At 43.2% G+C, this 21665-nt stretch overlaps 1 protein-coding gene and 1 long non-coding RNA gene across 5 annotated transcripts in view; one reads left to right on the forward strand and one right to left on the reverse strand.

The window, feature by feature from the left end:
* Positions 1-488: 488 nt before the first annotated feature.
* The window catches only part of DAW1 (dynein assembly factor with WD repeats 1), a 47985-nt gene continuing 26808 nt past the window's right edge, over positions 489-21665 (reverse strand). For 3 of the 4 annotated variants that reach the window (XM_058702396.1, XM_058702412.1, XM_058702421.1), the window contains exons 6-13: positions 19057-19156; positions 15057-15164; positions 12770-12876; positions 11554-11656; positions 10362-10476; positions 3478-3554; positions 1084-1246; positions 489-704 (exon numbers count right to left, since the gene is read on the reverse strand). In XM_058702396.1, the coding sequence (XP_058558379.1) occupies positions 640-704; positions 1084-1246; positions 3478-3554; positions 10362-10476; positions 11554-11656; positions 12770-12876; positions 15057-15164; positions 19057-19156 (838 nt within the window). In that variant the 3' untranslated portion in view covers positions 489-639. Of the gene's footprint in view, positions 709-1083; positions 1247-3477; positions 3555-10361; positions 10477-11553; positions 11657-12769; positions 12877-15056; positions 15165-19056; positions 19157-21665 lie in introns of all 4 variants that reach the window. The other variant, XM_058702403.1, reaches the window with a different exon arrangement.
* Positions 9139-11027, forward strand: LOC131496625 (uncharacterized). Its single transcript, XR_009254579.1, has 2 exons — positions 9139-9639; positions 10467-11027. It is a non-coding gene; the product is annotated as an uncharacterized LOC131496625 (long non-coding RNA).

The raw sequence follows: 21665 nt of genomic DNA on the forward strand, positions 1-21665 counted from the left end.
CAGGGACACCTGGGTTGCTCAGTAACTTAAGCGTCCGACTTCAGCTCAGGTCATGATCTTGCGGTCTATGAGTTCGAGCCCCAAGTCGGGCTCTGGGCCGACAGCTCGGAGCCTGGAGCCTACTTGGGATTCTGTGTCTCCCTCTCTCTCTGCCCCTCCCCCACTCATTTTCTGTCTCTCTCGCTCTCTCAAAAATAAATAAACGTTAAAAACTGTTTCAAAAAAGTTGCTAAGACAGTAGATCTTAAAAGTTCTCATCACAAGAGACACATACATCATACATATAGATGGATAATTCACTCACAACTGCTTCCAAAACCTTTATTCAACAGATTTTATAAGAGCTTTCAAAGGAGAATCTGAGACACACTGTGAAATCACTCTGATTTCCTTTATCACTATCATGATGCTACTAAAAATAAAAACAAAGATGCAATCACCAGTGACATTGGCCACACATTGTGGTCTCTCCTACCATTTCCATCAAATACTATGAAGACGTGATGTAAGTTTATTAGTTTTAACGGTCATATCTGCGAAGCTAAGGACAGCATGTAGTTGCCTTGCGGAAGAAGAGAAGATGTGAAACGTGAAAATAGCTTGCTTGACAACTGTGAAGCTCTACCTTCACCTCCATCGCTAGCAAATCCGCTCACCAACCGGCTCTCTTCCGTCAACGCCATATCCTACACGTATTATCCTTGCTACCTAACGAAACAAATTGCACAAAGTTATTTTTCCCTTATTTTATTCACTAACTCTCTCTTTTTACAAATTAACATCTTCTGGGTCACTGACAATTATCAATACACTCAATGTGTCCAGTCGTGGAGCCTTTGAGCAGCTCGGGCATTTGGGGAGCGAAAAAAAATTTTTTTAAATGATTCCTGTCAGTCACAAATTGGGCAAGTCTGTGTCCTACTCACAGGAGCGAAATTCACAGCATCTCGGAATTGGCCAAAATGAGAATGGAGCCACCCCAGGCATCCCCTCTGCTTATCCTCTCTGCCCTCCCCTCAAACGATGCCATCAAATGGAAAAACAGTGAACTTGAACACCCAGATGTGTTTCTCTTTCCTGTACCTGTAATGATTATGTTGCCTTTATAGTTGAAAGCACACGAAAAGATCTCATCAGTGTGCCCCTCAAGAACCTGGAGGCACTGACCAGTCTGAGCATCCCAGATTCTCGCTGTCTTATCAGTGCTGCCCGTTAGAAGACGATTCCCTTGGGGGTTGAAAGAAATCTACAAGACAGAAAGGAAAAAGGATCACAGGTTTGTGTAATGTGATTCTCGACATATTTTTCACCAGCAAAAAGAGGACATTACTGAGCACCTGTCATCTTCCTAGCCTGGCATTTATTCTTACATAGAATAGTTCCTTCCTGATGGGAAAAAATATTGCGGGGATTAATACATGATTATTGTTAACACATAATAATGCTTCTAGACAGAAGAAATTAACTGGCTACACCCCCCCCCACCACCACCACACACAACAATTCTAAGGATAAAGACCAAAGCTCTCTTCTAATTTGAGTATTCCCCACCTAGCCTCTTTCCAAAGTCTTTCCAGGCAAACCAAGAGAGCCCTGGTGTGGATGAGGACACAAGTCAGGCTCCTTCAAATCCAACCCCCCATGTCATCCCCATAACCCAACTCACTGTAAGCAAAAGCATACAGATCCTCCTTCAACCTGGCCACAGAATGAGTGAATGTCGTGCCTACAGGCAGGGACTTTCATTCTACTGCCACTCAAAGCAAAGCACATTGCATAAACCTGTGCTTAGTGCCTCCTATGTGCCAAGTGTTGTCAAACGTATCTGAGCAGCTGTCAAAGGAAATGGTCAGTTCACTATTCCTTTGGGCACCATGCTTCTAAGCCTCTCTAAATCATCATAACACAATGATTTGGGTCACATCCTCCAGGGCTAAAAATTTGATGAGGGAAAGGCTCAAGGCCATGGCTTTTTTTTTTTTTTTTGTCCTTATGTCCCCAGTACAATGCCTAGCACAGTGGAAGCTATCAAAAAGCATTTGCTGAGGGGCTCCTGGGTGGCTCAGTTGGTTAAGCATTGGACTCTTGATTACGACTCAGGTCATGATCTCACTGTTTGTAAGTTTGAGCCCACATGGAGCTACATGCTGACCATGTGGAGCCTACTTGGGATTCTCTCTCTCTCTCTCTCTGTTCCTCCCCCGTTTGTGCTCTCTCTCTTTCTCTCTCTTTTAAAATATATAAGCCTAAAATGCAATAATACAGAGTTTGAGAACTCTTCATATTCACACATACACAAAAACATGTGCACTTGTTGAGTAGGACACATCATGCATGTCAAGTTATTAGACCAGCCACTCAGAAACACAGTCTGGGCTCTCTTCCCAGGCTGTCTCCCACATCCACACTTCCCTCTCTCCCTTCCTGCCCATCCCTCCCAGCCTATGGAGAAGATGTGCTCTGCGTGGCCTTAGAGACCAACCCTGAAAGACAGGAGCTCCTGAGCTCCGGGCCACCAGCAGCAGGTATGGGGGGAAGGGGGGCGTGGGTTGATGGGGAGCACCACAGGGACAGTTCCAGGGTCTAGGGGCAGCCTTCCAGGACCTGAAGCCATCAAAATGATACTTTGAAAGGAAGGAGCAAATCTGATCTCAGGTACAAGACCAAAGAACTGGGCTGAACTGGGTGACAGTGGAGGGTCCCCATGTCCAGATCTTTCCAAAATTGTCACAGGACATGGCTAAACTTCAGGTCACTGATTGGAAGTCTCTGCTCTGTGAATCACGTATGGGTGAAGCTTATACAAAATCCTAAGCTACAGCTCTGAAGTTTCAAAACAGGTCATTTTAAACTCTACTAAGTATTGGGGCACCTGGGTGGCCCAGTCAGTTAAGCATCTGACTTTGGCTCAGGTCATGATCTCGCAGTCTATGGGTTCGAGCCCCGCGTCGGGCTCTCTGCTGACAGCTCAGAGCCTGGAGCCTGCTTCGGATTCTGTGTCTCCCTCTCTCTCTGCCCCTCCCCACCTCACACTCTGTCTCTCTCGCTCAAAAATAAATAAACATTTAAAAAAAATTTAAACTGTGAAGTATTAAATATTTCCCAGACACACTTTCTCAATTGCATTGAATTCACAGCACACTTGATACCTGCTGAACAGCATGTTATTGTGCATAATATACACTTGCGTGTCAGCCAAGACTGAGAAAAGTACTTCACAAGTTTCTTAAATGGCTTTAATAAGTATCATCCGCTAACTCGATCCTTTGCTGACGGCTGAGAAAAAATGCTGTCTTAAACTGTCTTAAAGATTTTAGGAATCATTTATTACGCGGAGTTTGAGGTCACACTTAAAAATATCGTTTTTATGATTTCTAGAAAGAGTAGGATAATTGGGCAAACCCTAGTGCCAACAGACCACTATGCATTCGATTCTTTTTAACTAAAGAAACTGCTCCAGACGAGAATGCAACTCACCTTTGAAATTTCACCTTCGTGGCCTTCCAATCTGGCAATGCATTTCCTTGTGGCTGCACTGAAAACCCTTGCCGTTCCTTTTTGAAAGAGTGGAGATACATATGAATTCATGTGTAATACAGAACTTTGAACCATGTGCTTCGAATTATGTAAATATCTATCCTTCTGACATACAGGCTCTATGTGTTTGTCTCCCTTCCTGCGGCGAGGGCCACCACCTGAAACTGTCCGTGCAAGCTGGTGCCACCGCGGGAGAAGAGGGGGAAGAGGGTGCGTCTATAGCCCTGAGCTTACTAGAAGAAACAATGGGTTCCAAGGTCCAAAAGGTGGGGAAGGAATCCAAAAAGAAGATCTTAAAGAGAAAGGGGAGAATCAAAACAAGTTTTGAGAAGTTGGGGATGAAATAAGCCACCAGACCAGCACCACACACCAAAAAGCGTGTAAGGGCACAGACGGTTCAGGAGGCCTTCTTGAAAAGGAACAACAGCCACTACTTGCTGGGCAAAGAATAGGCATTAGGGATACCTTTCTACAGAAAGAGCTAGTAGAATGGTTTGTTCCCAGATGTTCTCCTGTGCCCAGAAGTGCCAAGCTCCCAGTAGACACCTATTAAGTAGATACAGGATAGGTGGGTGGATGGATGGATAGATGGGTGGGTGAATGGATGGGTGGGTGGAAGGAAGGAAGGAAGGAAGGAAGGAAGGAAGGAAGGGGGAAGGAGGAGGGAGAGGTATATACATTTCTTTAGAATTAAGGAGTGGAGGAGTTAAACAAGTGTAGAAGGAGAAAAACAGCAGTAGTAAAATTATCAGAAAAAAGTTAAAATTTATCTAGCCAGGTGAAGGCTGCTCTCTTATTGCAATTATAACTTTACACAGAGGCACAATTAGTGCAATTAAAACATTAGATAGAGGCAAAATTAGCAAAGATAACGAATTTTGGTTACTTAATTTTCATTCAGAGAAGAACAAAATATCTTAGTAAATTTTGTACTTGCCCTTCTGACAATGTCAACTTCAGGAAGGAGTAGATGAAAAGTGCTATTGTACAATCAATATGACTAAAAATATAAAACTTGCTACTTGGACATTCCAAAAACCTTCAAGCGACCAACGTGTTTTAAGAACGTGTTAATACAACAAAAGTGAATATTCTACATAGAGTCATTCTCGAAATTTCTCAGAAGCATTTTAAACCCAGGCAAGACAGAAATAATATAGTCTGAAACTATGATTTTAAAAAGACAGAAATATGAATAGGACACCAAGAAATAATTCAGTCTTGAGAACGATTCCAATGAGGAAGAAAAAGGTGATATATATACACACAGATGTAGCTGCACAGGTAACTAACCCAGTTGAATGGATCCAATTTTAAGAAGGGGGTGTGGGGCAGGAACCAGAGATTAGGTAAACAAGATTTCCTAAGCATCAAGACTTCTTAGAAGGTACACAATGGGAAGAGGCTCACAACACACGCCAAAAGAGAAGAAGAAGATTTTTTTTTTGAAGCAACGTCTTGTTGAACAGGGAAAGAATGGGATCACTGCTAGGGGGGCTTAACAGATGGTAGAGAAAACAAAAGGAGAAGAATTGAACGCGCAGTTCATTCTTACCCATCCCTCAGCATCCTGATCTCCAGACCCGGCTAGTTTCTGCCCCCCTAGTGCTGACAAAGTCCTAACATGCTTCCTAGTCTGCCGTTCTCTATAATTTAACATTCTTTATAATCTAACATTCTCTATACCCTCACATTCTATGTAAAACATATGTATGGTATTCTTCCTTGTCTCCCCCTCGCCAGCACAGCTCCATGAGGGAAGGGATTCCTCTGTCTTCTGCTCATTGATCTAGCCCATGCTCCTAAAACGATTCCTGGCACAAAGTAGGTACCCTCTCTACTTGTGTCGAATGGATTTTTTTGTATAAGTGAGAATGGTATTTAAAATGAAAAGGGTAGATTAATTACAGTTAAGGGATGATTTTTAAAAAGCCAAGCTCTGTGATAAGATGAAAAAGTAAGTGGTTACTTTGAAAAAGTAGAACTCTCAAATTCAGGGTGTTTATAATTCCAGAGCATAGAAAGAACTTTATGTATGATCAAAGGATCACCTTTGAAAAGTCCTAGTGAGTAAGAGAATAAGCATGCAAATGTAATTTTTAAAAAGGAGACACAGGTGGAATAAAGACTGTGTAATTAAAATGAATCACTGGCAAAACTCTACAAGTCATTGTAACACAAAAGATACGCGACTGCTTAACAGTATGTTAGCCACAAGGAGCAAATGCAGGAAAACTAAGAACAAATCACGCCCCCCCCCCAAAAGCCTTCCATCTTTGCTAGAATTCCTGAAATGGCTGTTAAGAAGTTTACATGGACATGATGTAGAGTCCCCTGGAGTCACGAAGGAATTGGACACGATAAAACATCATATGTGAATATCAAAGAGATGCCTTAGACACAGTGGAGGCTTATGCGTGTTGACATGGTGATGACAAAATCATAGCACAGCATGATACGCATTCATGGGAGCATGACACAGACATAGTGACCTATGTGGCCATCACAGAGACGAGGCAGACATAGTATAGCATGATGTATGCTTGTCCAAAGAGATTAAAACACACAGCGTAGCAACATACGGGGTCATCAACAGGTGGCAAGATATATTGGAGCATCATACATGGTGGTCATCATGGACATGACACATACTGTGACACTTAGCATCACACTTAGCTGTCTAGGAGATGATGCAAAATAGCATAGCGCTCCCCATGGTTATCAAGGAGATGATATAAACACAGTATAGGATATCCAGCATATACCCTTACGAGGTTGTCAAAGACCTGAAGAATGGCAGAGCATTATGTATGTATTGAAACATTCTGGAGTAATCGCACACCATGACACATGCTTAAGATATGATCCAGAGTGTGGCATCTCATGTTTTTGTCAAGGATATGATGCAGACGTCAAGAAGCGTCATTCACCGTCTTCAGGGAGTTTATCCCTGGTATAGCATCATCCATGGCTCTCGGGAGGTGGGGAAGTCACAATGTAGCATCGTATACAGTAGGTTAAAAGATGATACAGACAGAGTGTAGCATGATTATCAAAGACACGATGCAGACATGTCATACTGTGGGATTTGCAAGAAGAGAAGTCTTCAGGCAGAAGACACAAGCATGCTGTATGTCATACATGCTGTTATTGGGCCAAACTGCGGTCCCCACAAAACTCATATGTTGAATTTCCAACCCACCGTGCCTCAGAAGTTGACTTACTTGGAGATTGGGTCTTTTTATTTTATTTCTGTTTAATTTTTAAATGCTTATTTATTTTTAAGAGAGAGACAGACAAAGTACGAGCCGGGGAGGGAGAGAGAGAGAGGAACACACAGAATCCGAAGCAGGCTCCAGGCTCTGAACTGTCAACACAGAGCCTGACTCGGGGCTCAAACCCACCAACCGCAAGATCGTGACCTTAGCCAAAGTCGGACGTTGAACCAACTGAGACACCCAGGTGCCCCGAGATTGGGTCTTTAAAGAAGAGATGAGATTAACATGAGGTCCTTAGAGTGTGCCCTAACCCAATATAGCCGGTGCCCTTATAAGAAAAAGAGATTAGGACACAGACACAGTGAAGACCATGTGAAGACACAGGGAGAAAACAGCCATCTGCAGGCCTCAGAAGAAACCAACGCTGCCAGCACCTTGATCTTGAACCTGTAGCTTCCAGAATTGTGAGAAGAGAAATGTCTGTCTTTTAAGCCACTCAGTCTGTTGTACTCTGTTATGGCAGCCCTGGCAAACGAATACAGTTATCAAAGAGGTAATACAGTTACAGGATGCCATCGCGTGGGCTGGCCACAGACAGTGCAGGGTCGTGCGCGGTGGGCAAGATGACACAGATATCTCACAGCACCATACGTGATTGTCAGGAGATTCCTTATAATAGAGCACCATGCATGACTGTTAAGAAATATGCAAACAGAGTCTATAGCTTCATTCGCTGGCCAAGACATGATGAGACACAGCATGGCTTCGTACGTGGTCGTCAAGGAGAGGACCAGAAATGGTGTAGCATCACCCTGGCTGTCAGGGAAGTGATGCAAATACAGCATGGTGTCGTACATTATCAGGGAGAGGACACACAGTGCAGTGTCGTATGTGGTCATCAGAGGGACGATATAGGCACAACTTGTGTCATATGTGGATATAATAGGCTCGCCACAGACATATTGTAATGTCATAGGTGTTGATCAGGAATACAAGACACATAAATTTCAACATCACAAATAATAGACAGAAAAGTAACACAGAAATAACGCATCACCATATCCTGTTTTCCAAACGACACAGACATAGTGTGGCATCATACATGATCATCACGGACATAATACAGAAATAGTTTAGTCGCATGTTGCAGGGTTGTTAAAGGGGTGATGTAGTAATCGTAGAGCATGACACATACTTGTACAGGGGGTTTCACATAATGTAGCATGGTTTTCTAGGATATGGTGCATATATCATGTAGCATCATGCACGGTCATCAAGGAATCTCTCCTAGTATAGACATTATACATGATTATCAAGAAAATGATATAGCTTTATATGTTGCTAGGAAGAACATGAGACATAGTAGAACATCATACATGTGTTTTAGGAGATAACACAGAAACAGCACAACACCTTACTTGATTGTCAGGGAGATGATGTAATTATCAGGGTATGACACACAGTGTAGCATTATATCTGGTTGCCAGGGAGATGATGCAATCAGAGTGTACCATCATTAAGGGAGGACACAGAGTAACGTTATACGAGCCTACCATTGAGATGACAGGCACTAGGGCATCACACGTAGCACTCAAGATGACACAAAAGGTATAGCCTGAGGAGCAGATTTCAAAAACACAATCCAGACATGATGTGGAATCATGTCGTTTTGTAAATGAGGTGAAGCAGACATAGCGGACCTTGAAGACGTGTTTGCCGAGGTGATGAGGTAGAAATATTACAGCGTCGCACATAAATTTCTAGGAAGTGGTGAAGATATGGCAGAGGATCATACATGGTTATAAGTGATTAGATGAAGGTATAGTGTAGTATGATACAAGATTTTAAAGAGAATGACAAGGACTGTAAATTAAAACATAGCAGTCGGGTATATGATACAGACACAAGATAGCATCATACGTGGTCATTAGAGGGATAATGTGGACTTATGTGGCTCCCTTCATGGTCATCAGGTGGATGATATGGACACAGTGTAGCATCACATTTGGTCTCCAGGGAGATGACAGTTCAGCATCATACTTGGCTACCAAGGTGAGGTCTCTCATGGAACAGCATTGCATACGGTTACCCAGGAGATTAGGTAGACTTTGGATAGCACCGCACCAGCTTGCCAAGGAGATGAGGCAGATAAGAGTGCAGCGTCCAGTGTGGTCTTTAAATGATAACAAAGTCACGGTGTAACTTAAAACGTAATCCTCAGGTCTACGGTGCGGACACAATGTAGCATCGTAGGTGGCTATTAAAAGAATTATGCACACGTGGTGCAGCTGCATACGTGGTCATCAGCTGGATAACACAGGTGTGGGGTAGCATGACCTGCAGTCTTCAGGAAGATGACACAGTGTAGCATCATACTTTATTATCAGAGTGATGACTCAAAGAAGAGCATCACACATGGTTGTGTGATGTCATGAGATGACACAGACTTAGTATAGCATCACGTATGCTGGCCAAGGAGATGGTGCAGATGTGTCATCGCATGCAGCTGTCAAGGATGTGATGTGGACATAATGACAGGGTTGCCAGCAAATGATGCGGAAGTCGTGGAGTCTCTTACATGCTTGTCAAGAATACATAGTTATGAGGGTGACCTGTTGTTTAGTATAATAAATTACCACCCAAGACAGAGTGTATTCGTAATGTTGTAATACCGATGCTTGTCAATGAGGGGGGACAGATGTCACATAGCATGATATGCAGCTTTCAGTGACATGTCAAAGACATGGTGTAACATCATATTTATTTGTCAGCAAGGTGAGTTCATGGTAACCATACATGGTTATCAAGGAGAGGATACCTCCTAGGCAGCAATCAAGGAGATGATGGAGTGAAATGGAATATCGTGCATGGTTTTTAAGAAAATGTGAGTATGGTGTGTTATCATTTATGGCTATCAGGAAGGGATGATGGTATAATGTAGGGTCTTACTTGGTGACCCAGGGCTGGAGTAGACATACCCTGTAACTTGTGTCCTGGAGGGATGAGATGGACATAATAATATGCACGGTCAACAGGAAGATGACAGAGATGTATTGTAGCATCATATGTGGTCTTCAATGAGTTGAGGCACGCACAGTTTACCACCAGTCCACGGTTACCAATAAGATGATGCAGATATAGTGTAGACTCATCAATGGTAAGGGAGAAGATGACGTATAGCACAGCATCATGTGTGTTCATCACAAAAGTGCGCTATACGTAATGGAGCAGCACGTGTGGATACAGGAGATAATACAGACTTATTATAGCTCTGTGGACGGTGGTCAAGTTGATGAGGTCAACACAGTGTAGCATAATGCAGAATTAGGGAGATGATCCAGGATATACCACCATCCACAGTCATCAAGGAGGTGTGAAGACCGAGTATAACACCAGACGTGGTTGCCAAGGAGGTGACGCAGATATCATGACATGGTTACCAAGAATACCATACGGACATAGATACCAACATCACAGAGATGAGGCACATGTGGTTTGTACCACAGCTGGTCATCAGGTAGATGACCTATAGTGTAGAATTATACATGTTTCTCAAACAAAGCATAAATCCCCCCCATAAATTAAATGTATGAACCGATGACCTACCATCGGCTGAAGCAGTAGCAATAAGTTTTCCAGTGTAATCAAAACAGCTGTCTAGTATTTCATCATCATGGCCTGTTAAGGTTGCCACATATTTTCCATTTGCAGCGTCCCACAGCTACAAGTAAAAAAAAAAAAAGAGAGACGACTATGATAACTTCCTGTCTGAAGTGCAAAAACAGCAAGTAGTAGTCTTGATGACATGCGTACGGCTGGCTAAATAACTGGGCCAAGATCATGTGTATCATTTTCACATGTTCTGTTAATTCTACCTGGATTCATGACAAGAGACCACAGCCAACCAACTAACAAGGCACACTTTGGACCAGGAGAAGATCAGAGACAGACATTTAGGATGGGTAGTACAAATCTGCCACGATAGTAGGAAAAATCTCAAAGTGCCTGCTCCGCTGACTGGAAAGGAAGTGTCCTCTTTTCATAAGAAGGTCATCAAATGATAAGGAGCTTGATCTAAAACTGTAACGCCAGCACATGAAAAGTACACTAAGGTTATAATACATTGGATGTGTAATCAAATAATAATTCCAGAGCATAAGCTCTTAGCAAAAGAAAGTTAAAGGCAGGGAGACGTGGTGCTGAGCCTCATTGAGACTGCCTCTAATCAAAGTTCAACAAATGAACAGAGAGAATAAAGAAAAATAACATGCCTTTTATTTCTTTTAAAGATCTTGTAATAATTAACATTGTTTGATCTGATTCAATTAACATTGTTTTACTACATAGTTTCTTTAAACTTGGGAGATCAGAAACAACATTTAAAAATGCCAACTATCCTCTCTGTCTCAAAAATAAATAAAACATTAAAAAAATTTTTTTTTAAAGGGGGCGCCTGGGTGGCTCAGTCAGTTAAGTGTCTGACTTCAGCTCAGGTCATGATCTTGCGGTTTGTGAGTTCAAGCCTCGCGTCGGGCTCTGTGCTGACAGCTCACAGCCTGGAGCCTGCTTCGGATTCTGTGTCTCCCTCTCTCTCTGCCCCTCCCTGCTCCTGCTCTGTCTCTCTCTGTCTCAAAAATAAATAAAACATTTTAAAAAAATTTTAATGCCAACTATCATTTATAAATTAATATCTTAATTTTACAGTACCTTTGAGATTTGTTAATGTTGCAGGGAGTGTCTGACACAGTAAAAAGCAGGCACACAAGAACTGTAAAGCAAAGGTGTTTCTTGAGCTCACCATGCAGGTTTTGTCCATAGAGCCGGTTAATATCAGAGAGCAATCCCAGTTGAATAAAGCACTGCTAATCTCAGCACAATGCCCAACTAGGGTATACACCTTCCTGCAGAATGGAAAGGATGCATGCTGGTGAACGATGCCACACGTCAGGATATGTGCCCAAATAATGATGTCTAGCCCCCTGTGGGTGTAAGAACCTAAACTTTGGTTTTTACAAAATAACACCTTTGATGACCAAACAATGATGGCTTTACTATAGCTCAAAAAGAGTCAACTAGGCTACTCATTTCATTTCAGCAGAAATATACCAAAACTTTAAGCACTCAAAGATGGCAACATTACTTAAGACAAGACCTCAGAAAGCCATGGGTAAAAAATAATAAAGATCGTCTGAAATTCTGGAAGCGGGATGAGCGGACCCCCTGGTAGTTCAGAAACTTCCCCTCGAGTGTCTGAAGGGCCCCTCCTTCTCTCTCATTTCTTGTTGTATCCATCTGGATTGCTACCCCTGATAATTAGCCCCCTTATCAAGATGCAGACAGGTCCAAGGTAGAGCTTTATAGAACAAATAGTCTAATTTAGTTAACGTCTTAGCAACTAGAACCAAAAATAATTAGGAAGGAAATTGAAGTTCGTGGACTAAATTAAGTAGGGGAAATTAGCCATGATTTTATTTACTCCTGATACCCATGCCTACCGTAATGACAAGCCACTGAAATTTGATTACACAGTATACAGAATAAGTAACAGCCATACACCCAGGCTACTGTTAACATTCTCCTTGTACGTTGCTGTGTGGCATTATTTGCTCAGAATTCTAAGAAAATACACATGTTTTATGGATCGGAAATACCATTAAATAATGAATTAATTTATTTGCGGTGTGTCCTATTCCTATAGAATCCAAAGCACACTTAATAGATATAAGATTAAACTAATGAACGGCAAAGATTGTCTTCTTAACCCTCTGATTTAGGTGTTAAAAATTTTTTTAATGTTTTCTTATTTTATTTTTGAGAGACAGAGAGCATGAGCAGGGGTAGGGCAGAGAGGGAGACAGAATCCGAAGCAGGCTCCAGGCTCTGACAGCTCAGAGCCTGATGTGGGGCTCGAACCACGAACCATGAGATCGTGACCTGAGCCGAAGTTGTACGCTTAACCGACGGAGCCACCCAGGCGCCCCACAGGTTTTAATATTCCTAAAGACACAGAATACCTTCCAGTTTCAGCTTCCCACACTGCAACTGTATGATCAAAAGACCCTGTGATGATTCTGTTTCCCGAGGTGTTAAAGGACAAAGAGATGATTTCAGCCGAATGTCCCTAGAAAGAGAGTGGATACCGTCATGCACACCTGTGGAAAAACACTCCCTACAAATGCACAATATCCTAGTTGATAAGAAAATGCTAGAAAAGACAAAACTCTATAGGGGGAAAAAAGATTAGTGGTTGACTGGGGGTGGCAATAGGGAGAGATTGCAAATGGGCACAGGTTTCTTTCCGGGGAAATGTCTGAAAACTACAGTTTAGGGAAAGTGGCACTTGACTAAATTTTTCTCAAAGTTGACTTACACACTTAAATCAAGTCAATTTTACATAGTACGGCTGTTTGTTTGTTTTTTTTAATTTTTGTTTCTGTTTGAATAGACAGGGCGAGAGCATGATTTGGGAAATCAGAGGGCTTTTTTCACATTGTCTTAAAAACACTTTTAGAAGAGCTGTATGCAGGGAGCCTGCGTGGCTCAGTGGGTTAGGCATCTGACTCTTGATCTCAGCTCAGGTCATGATCTCACAGTTTGTGAAATCGAGCCCCGCGTTGGGCTCTGCACTGACAGTGTGGAGCCTGCTCGGGATTCTCTGTCTCCCTCCCTCTCTACCTCTCCTTCAAGCTCTCTTGCACACACACACACACACACTCTCTCTCTCTCTCTCTCTCTCTCTCTCCCTCTCTCTCTCTCTCAAAAAATAAACTTAAAATGATTATAAAAAAAGGGCTGTGTGCTTTATGGGTTAACAATAGGCAAGTTTGTGAAATAAAGTTAATAACTTAAAAAAAAGGATATTCTTGGGGCACCGGGGTGGCTCCGTCGGTTAAGTGTCTGACTTCAGCTCAGGTCGTGATCTCGCAGTTCACGAGTCTGAGCCCCACATCAGGTTCTGTGCTGACAGCTCGGAGCCTGGAGCCTGCTTGGGATTCTGTGTCTCCCTCTCTCTCTACCCCTCCCCCACTCCTTCTCTCTCTCTCTATCTCTCAGAAATAAACATTGAAAAAAAATTAAAGGATAGGTTAATAAATATCTGGCCTTTGGCCTGAGTTTCACCTGGTCCCTGTCTACGGTTGATGCATCAGACGTCCTGAGACAATCCGAAGAAGCCCTTCTCTGCGGCAGATTCTACTCTGCAGTGTCTCCCTTGTTTCTCTAATTATTGTAGCAAATTAACATATATTACTTTTTTAAGTAGCGGAAAGGTTCACTTACAAATCAAATTTCTGGTTGATCCCGAATGGCAAAAAACTAAATGTGGCTGAACATTGCAATTCCGAACACACGAAACGAATGTGTTCTCTGGCAGCAGGCAGGTGTAGGTGTGCAGGGACAGATGCGTCCTTCGAGGACTGTCAGGCATGTGTCTGAAAGTGGAGGTAATGCAGAGGCAGCCGCCCTCGGACAGGATGAGAACGAAGAGCGAAAGAGGATGCTTACGCTAATTAAGGCTGGCACTCTGAATCCCTCGGCGTTAGTTAAAAAGGGTGCTTTTTCTCTCTCCGGGCCATTTTGTCACTTTCTTGGAAAAAGCTCTCCTAGGAGAGGGGTCTTGTGTTTAATGTCCGTCTATAATTTGGAAGGATAAGACTTGGGTTTTCCAGCTAGCAGTTCCCACTGATCGGCACAGAGAATCACCCTATTTTTGTACGGGGGTGTGGGCTGCGGTGGGGAGAAGCAGAGACGGCAGGCAAGTGCTGGACGCCTGGTGGCAGTGGACAGAGGCCCCTGTGGGGACAGGCAGCACCGGGGCTATGGGCGGTGCCCTGTGGCCTTGCTCCTCTTTCCACTGGCCCCTTGTCATTTCAGACTTTGTAACACAGAAGGCTTCTAAGACTGGGGGGGGTGGGGAGTGGTGGAGGACGGAGCGAGCAGTCATCCGTTTAAGGAATCTTCTGGCAAGTTCTCCACTTCCACCCCTTCCAGAAAGTGCCAGCCTCCTCCTACTTGGCTTTAAGCCAGGAAGACGGCGGTGGCTTTAAGTCACAGTTGGTATGGTTTACAGACTAAAGCCAGTCACAGGAAAGAGCCCGCGTGGCTTCCCCAGCTCTCCCATCAAAGCCTTTTGGAAGAGCCAGCAAACCAACCGGGACACTCTTTTCACTGCAGAGTCTGAAAGCCCAAGAGGTCAGTTTGCAATAAACACAAAAATAGAAACAAACTCAAATGATAGGCCGGTGCTAAAGGGCGGCGAATGAAAATGCAAGGCTCCGGAGGCTGTCGGCATTTTGAACGTACCGTCAGAGTGAGCACTTCCTCTCCGTTCTGAATGTCCCACAGTTTGGCTGTTGTGTCCATGCTGCCAGTGGCCACGAGGGTGCTTTGAGGATTGAATGACAAACACACCTGAATTACAGGAAGTGGAAGAGATTTGAGAGAGAGAAGAGTTTTACGCCTTCAATTTTGCACAGAAAAGCTTCGGGAAGCAACCACCTTGGATTCAGCCTAATTCTTTGTAAACCACGCAGTGAAACATCAGATCCGGGTGGCCTGCCTTGTGCCGGTTCAATCCCGAAGCACTCTCCTCTTGGGAAGAAGCTTCCTGCTCTCCCACGGCACCCGGCTCAGGATTTCAGGGGCACTGGCGCCCCTCCCCGCTTCCAGACCACAGAACACGAACAAAAGCAAACCCATCTCCTTCGAGATGAGATTCGTGTTTTCTGGCTTCCGGCTTCCTGGGTGTTAACTTCACAGTCCTTTCAATCCTCCCCCTCACTCACCAAGGACTTTGGCTACTGGATTTTAGTCTCAAGTCCAAGTCCTACGCGGCCTTCCTGTGAGGCACCAGTCCAGTACCCCAGACCCGTGACCCTGCACTCCCTTTCATAATCACTCCCATGGCCACACCCTGGACTTTGACATCACTTCCTCTAGAAAATTCACTACCAATACATCAATCCCGAGTTACAATTTCTCAGGACTTCCGTTTCCTTCCTCACCAAGCCATCCCCAGGACATTTTCCATCTCATTCAGACCCCTGCCTTTTCCCGGGCCCTCATCCCCCACTCAGCTGACACCCTGAGAACATGGCTCCTGCCAGTATCCTCAATACCTTCACTCCCTGTCTTTCCACTGCACCATCCGTAAGACTCCCACCAACTGTAGCAACTGCCATTGCGCTCACTCACTTGCCCTCCGTCACCACTCAGCTTCAGAAAACTGCACAGCAGGTTATGGCGTTGCTGGTTCGTGCCTTCTGTCCTCAGCTGTGTGCTCAGCACCCTTCCCGACGTGAACGTGCCTCTGCCTCAGTACGTTGTCCCTTTCCCCACTCTTGTCCCCGGTCTGTTTCACCCCTCCTCCACAGATAGCCTGGCCTCCTACTATTTCCCTGAGAAAACTCATCTATGGGGAGGGGGGGACTTCCTCACCTGGGCCTCTCCTCTCTTCTTTCCGTCTCAGGTGCAGAGGGATCCCTTCGCCCTTCTGAGACACCCTCTTGCCCACATACCTAGGAGCCACGTGCCCACTGATTTTTCCCTCCTTCTGGACTAGATCCCTCCTAGTGGCCTAGAAATATGCTTGAGCTTTTCCCACATAAAAACAAACCCTCCCTTGACTCTATGTGCCGACTACTTTTTCCCTTTCACCACCAAATCCCTGACTGCCCATCCCCCACTCTTCAACTCTGCTGGAACCACTTTGGTTAAAGGGCCGATCCAATGGCTGTCAGTCATCCCACTTAACCTCCTTGACATCTGCAGTGTTGACCCCTTTGTTCTCCATATTTTCTTCCCTCTTGGCAGCCATGACCCTGCTCTGCTTTTCTTCTTTTGCTTCCTATCTGTTTTTTGTATCTTTTGGAGGGTTCTTCTCTTCCCCATCTGCTCAAGATGCCATCACACTTCTCCCCATACTGACCCTTTTCCTTTCAGAAATTTCACTTCCTCAGTGGAAGTGCTGCCACCCTAATACCACTGACTCACCCACATATCCGTGTCTCCTGCCCAGACTTTGCCACTCAATTCAGGCCCAAGGGGCCCCCGATGGACACCACGCGGGCAGCTTGGACCAATCAGTCTAAGACACGTGAGTCCTATGAACACAGAGCTGCTTTTCCTTCTATGTAGAGAATTGGTGAACGGTACTGCCATTGTCTGAAATCAGGGAATCTCTCTAGAGGCCCTTTTTTCCTTCAGGTCTCACGTCTACTTGCTGACCCAGTCCTACTCCTCCACCACCTACGCCTCTGTCATTTCTGCTTGGAAACAAGATGCCCGACCGGCCCCTACTTCCCATCACGCTGCACGTTGCCAAAAGAATGATCTTCCCAAAGACTCAAAGTGACCACGCGATCCCCCAGCTTAAGAGTCCCAACAGCACAGCACCATCCACAGGATGAAGCCCTAATTCCTTAGTATAGCATAGGAATCAAAACTACGGGCCACTTCGATCATGCTCACCATGCGATGTGGCTCTGAATGGGTTGCAGGTGCCAAGATAAGGTGCCTGGAATCCAGGCAGCTGGGCAGCACAAGGGGTCCTCAGCCAGCACCCCTGCCCATGGGCAGAAGGCAGCTCCCCTCCATGCGTTGCATGGCCACGTTGGCATATTCTGTGTATATCACCCCAGGGCGAGGCTGGGAGGTGCTGCTCTGGCCACACAGAGTCACCCGAGTTCAAAAGCACCCACCACCGTTGCACACGTCCTCTGGGCGTGCTGCTTCCTCGTCCTGAGTACACGTGCAAAGTCTCTCCTCAGCACCCCCCTACTGGGTGCTCCCCTCTGTGACCACACTAAACTCCCCACGAACTTCTAGCACACCCACAAAGCATCCTTGAACTTATTTATTGGTGCCTCTACTCCCTCTACTAAAGTACAAAATCCCTGCAGGACAAGATCTATGTGTGATTCTATTTGGCATGCCAAACACGTAGGCCAGGGCTCGACACGCAGCCAATATTTAGTAAATATTTATTGGATTAATGTTGTTGACTATGAAAAAAATCAATGTTTTCCTAGGAACCATATATTAAAAAAAAAACTTTTTCAAAGTTCCAAGGGAGTGTGAGAATGAGGATTATGTCTTTTTTATAACTTTGGGTAAATTACGTACTCTATGCCTCAGCATCTTGGACTGTAAAAGGGGGAAATATCTAGCCCTTAGGGTTGTTATAAGATGCAACTAAGCTAATATATGTGAAGGGCTTAGGACAGCGCTTTGTGCGCACTGAGTGCAATTAACGAGTCGGTTATAGTTTTTCGCTGCATTATCCCCCAGTGTCTAGCAAAGTATTAAACATAGCATGAGCCCTTATTGGATGAGCACACCATGAGTTTGAAGGATAAATATAAATAAATTTTGCTCCTAAAATAAGCAGCTTGTTTATTTTTAAAAGCTATCATTTGTTCCATAGGGTGCCAATTATCTCACTAATTGTTATAAGCTGTAACACAGAATTGGCCAAGGTCAAGGCCTCCCAATAGTGAAAGCTATTTAGAGTATCAAACTATTTATGCAAATTTGAATTCTAACGATATCTGGGAAACAATCAGCCTAAATATTTCCCGTGATACATATATATATATATATATATATATATATATATATTTCCCGTGATATATATATATATATTTATATATATATACACATATATATATATATGTGTGTGTGTGTGTGTGTATATATATATATATATATATATATATATGGTACTTTAAAAGCTATGTTAAGAATTTTATCAACCCCCATCAAGTCAATCCTTCAAAAGCAAGTCAATGAAAAAGAAGAAGTCAGGTTGGATATTGCACTTAAATGTTTATCATATCTAATTGGTCAATGCAGGATGCAGGTTATTGAACGACGTCTTTAATATATAAACACTCGAATAGCTTGTAATTTACATAAATGTCACCATATGAAATAAATGTAAACTAAAAATACTGTATAGAATTATAAAATTAATCATGAAGGTAGAGCCACCACTTTTATATAACGGACTCCTAAAAAGAAATAGCAATGATGTGTTGACATAGGTCCATCAATTGTAACAAAGGTACCATTTTGGTGGGGGATGTTCATAACGGGACATGCTTGGTTTTGGGGGGACGGGAGGGAATATATGGGAAATCTCTGTACCTTCCACTGAGTCTTGTTGTAAATATAAAACTCCTGTAAAAAATAAAGTCTATTAGAAAAGAGAGAAAGAGAAAAGTGAAGAAGAAGAAGAAGAAGAAGAAGAAGAAGAAGAAGAAGAACAAGAACATAAAAAATATAACAGAATAAATATACTCACTATTTCTGCTGTATGACCTCTAAAGGTATGGTAACACTTTCCCGTTTCTACACTCCATAGCTTACAAGTCTTATCAAAGGATCCAGTGGCAATTTTGTCACTAAAATTTCAAACAAACGTAGATTTTGAAAACAAATTCAAACACACTATATGAGACACTGAATTAAGACAAGACGTTAATACGTAGGTCTGTATCTACTCAGAAATTTACTTCGTTTTTACAACAACAAACAATCTTACGTTTGTTTCCGTGGATAACAATTTTGAGGTCTAATTTTTCAATAATATAAGATTATGCATTTAACTTAAAATGTTTTACATTGAAAGTATAAATTTATGTTTGGGATTACAATCAGTTTTTAAACTAGCACAATGAATATGGTAAATTTTTTAGTTTAGAAAACTCCCACCAAATGGAAATTAAAAATGTATGAGTTGCAGGAAACGGAAAAATTCTATTAGATCTACTGACAAGGATAACATTGAATTTAAAAGAAGAAAAATGAAAAGGTATAAATCCAATGAACCACATGGCTAGATGAGTTTTTGAGAATTTAGTGTCTCCTTGGGAAAATAACGCTGCTAATATTCCAATTGTCAGCTCTTTGGTGAAGGAAGACGGTTTTCGGAGGAAATATGGTGAGACCTCAGTCCCTTTCAAACAAGAGGCTTTCCATGTACACCGCAGAGCAGGGTTACTATCGACACCAGATAGATAAGAGTAGGTTGGCCCGCTTAACCTTTGACCATGGAACTAAACCTTTTCCTTTACCATTGACCCCTGTCTTTTATAGCAACTCATTAAAATGCTTCACCCAACGGGGTCACCGGTTATACTGCAAGCTCATTGTTCAAGACCCTCATTGGCTCTTAAGACCCAAATATATATATCTTAAAGCAAATTCTATGTGCTTGGCACAGTCATAGGATTAACATTTTATCCAAACTAACATTAATGCCCTGTATCTCTCCTTCGCTCTCAGGCCACCCACATAAGTATTTCTGTGGTCTCTGATACTAAAGGAGTCAGGTCCTTTCTGTCCATGCTCCATGCTCCAAGGACAGACTGTTCTGGAGAATACCCACCCACCCAACTCGAGCTTCCTAACACTCAAGGCTGGTTGTCAACCCAAAGTCTGCACTAACTCTCTCCCCATCTGGTCTGAGCGTTTCTCATCAGCTGCTGATGTCCAACTTCTGCTCAGATATGCTGAGAGCACTGTGTGCTCTTTGTCAGCTCCTTCCCTCCACTTTCCAGCCCTCCTCCCCCTCAGACATATTGTCTCAAGTTGCTGCTGTTTCTCTCTCAGTTCCTGTTGGATCACACACTGCTCTCTACACCCATTCACCACTACATTATAAAAGATAACACTGATTTCATAGTTTTGAGAATTACTTTATAGAATCAAAGCTTACTTCTGACCCAATGTATAAAACATGTAAGGACTAACCTGGTTCTTCTATCTCTATCTCTGTCTTTCTGTCTCTCTGTCTCTCTGTCTCTGTCTCTGTCTCTCTCTCTCACACACACACACATACATACACACACATACACACACACACACACACACACACACACACACACACCGTCTCATTCTTTGGTGGCGATCTTGAATCTTGAACTCACTCTGCTGAAACCCCAGTGCCCCAAAGTGCTGTGAAAAAGGCTGCTTTAATCCGTACATAAATCATCAGACTATGTAATTGGACAAGCGAGTTTTTTGTCAGGGGGTCTTGGTAGAATCCAATAGAAAGGCCAAAAGATGAAGAGTTCCTCCCCTCTCTATCCCCCCAAAACTTTGTTCTAAGATAGATACGCAAAAATATCCTGTCTTGTAAGTATAATATTATAGGATATTATATTATATCATGCAGAACATACTGTTAAAGTCCTTTAAATAACACTGCAAGTAAAGTAGGAATTATAGTAGAGGTAAAGCATTATCATTTATAATGTCAATTAAATCTCTCTCCCACAGGTTGGTGCAATAAGGCATTATAAAAACTATCATTCTCTACAATGCAAAACTGCATACATCAAAGTTAGGTTTTGGGTAATGTAATTGGAATACTTAATCATTTTAATGTACCAATTGAGTTTGATTGTGCCATCACAATTGATATGATTTAAACTGTGTTACATCTTAGAAAGATATAATGACATTAGCAACCTACATATCAAGTTTTTAACATATATGGTATAAAATTTCTACTTTAAGTGCATCAGATTTTGATGGGATTCCCTTTATCACCCCTGCCACTACCCTAGACTGTTCTCATCATCCCATGAATGTATCTTTTTATCTGCCTCCTAACTAAATTCCTTGCCTCCTGTTTCATCCCAATCCAAACCCTCTGACCCCTTCTCTCTGCCAGAACAGCCCTCCCAAAATGGCACTTGCATTGCGTCCCTCCTCTGTACACAAAGCCTTCATGACAACTCAGTCATCCAGAACAGAGTTCAAACTACGCAGAACGCTCTGACCTCACCCACTTCTGATTCTCACCAGGAAACATCCACTAGAGAGCCAGGGGCACTGGGGGAGCCGGGCAAAGCCCCACCTAGGCCGTGGAGCTGCAGGGTGCCCTCCCCCAGGGTGCCCTCCCGC

This window comes from Neofelis nebulosa, chromosome 2, assembly GCF_028018385.1.
Source record: "Neofelis nebulosa isolate mNeoNeb1 chromosome 2, mNeoNeb1.pri, whole genome shotgun sequence".
NCBI lineage: Eukaryota > Metazoa > Chordata > Mammalia > Carnivora > Felidae > Neofelis > Neofelis nebulosa.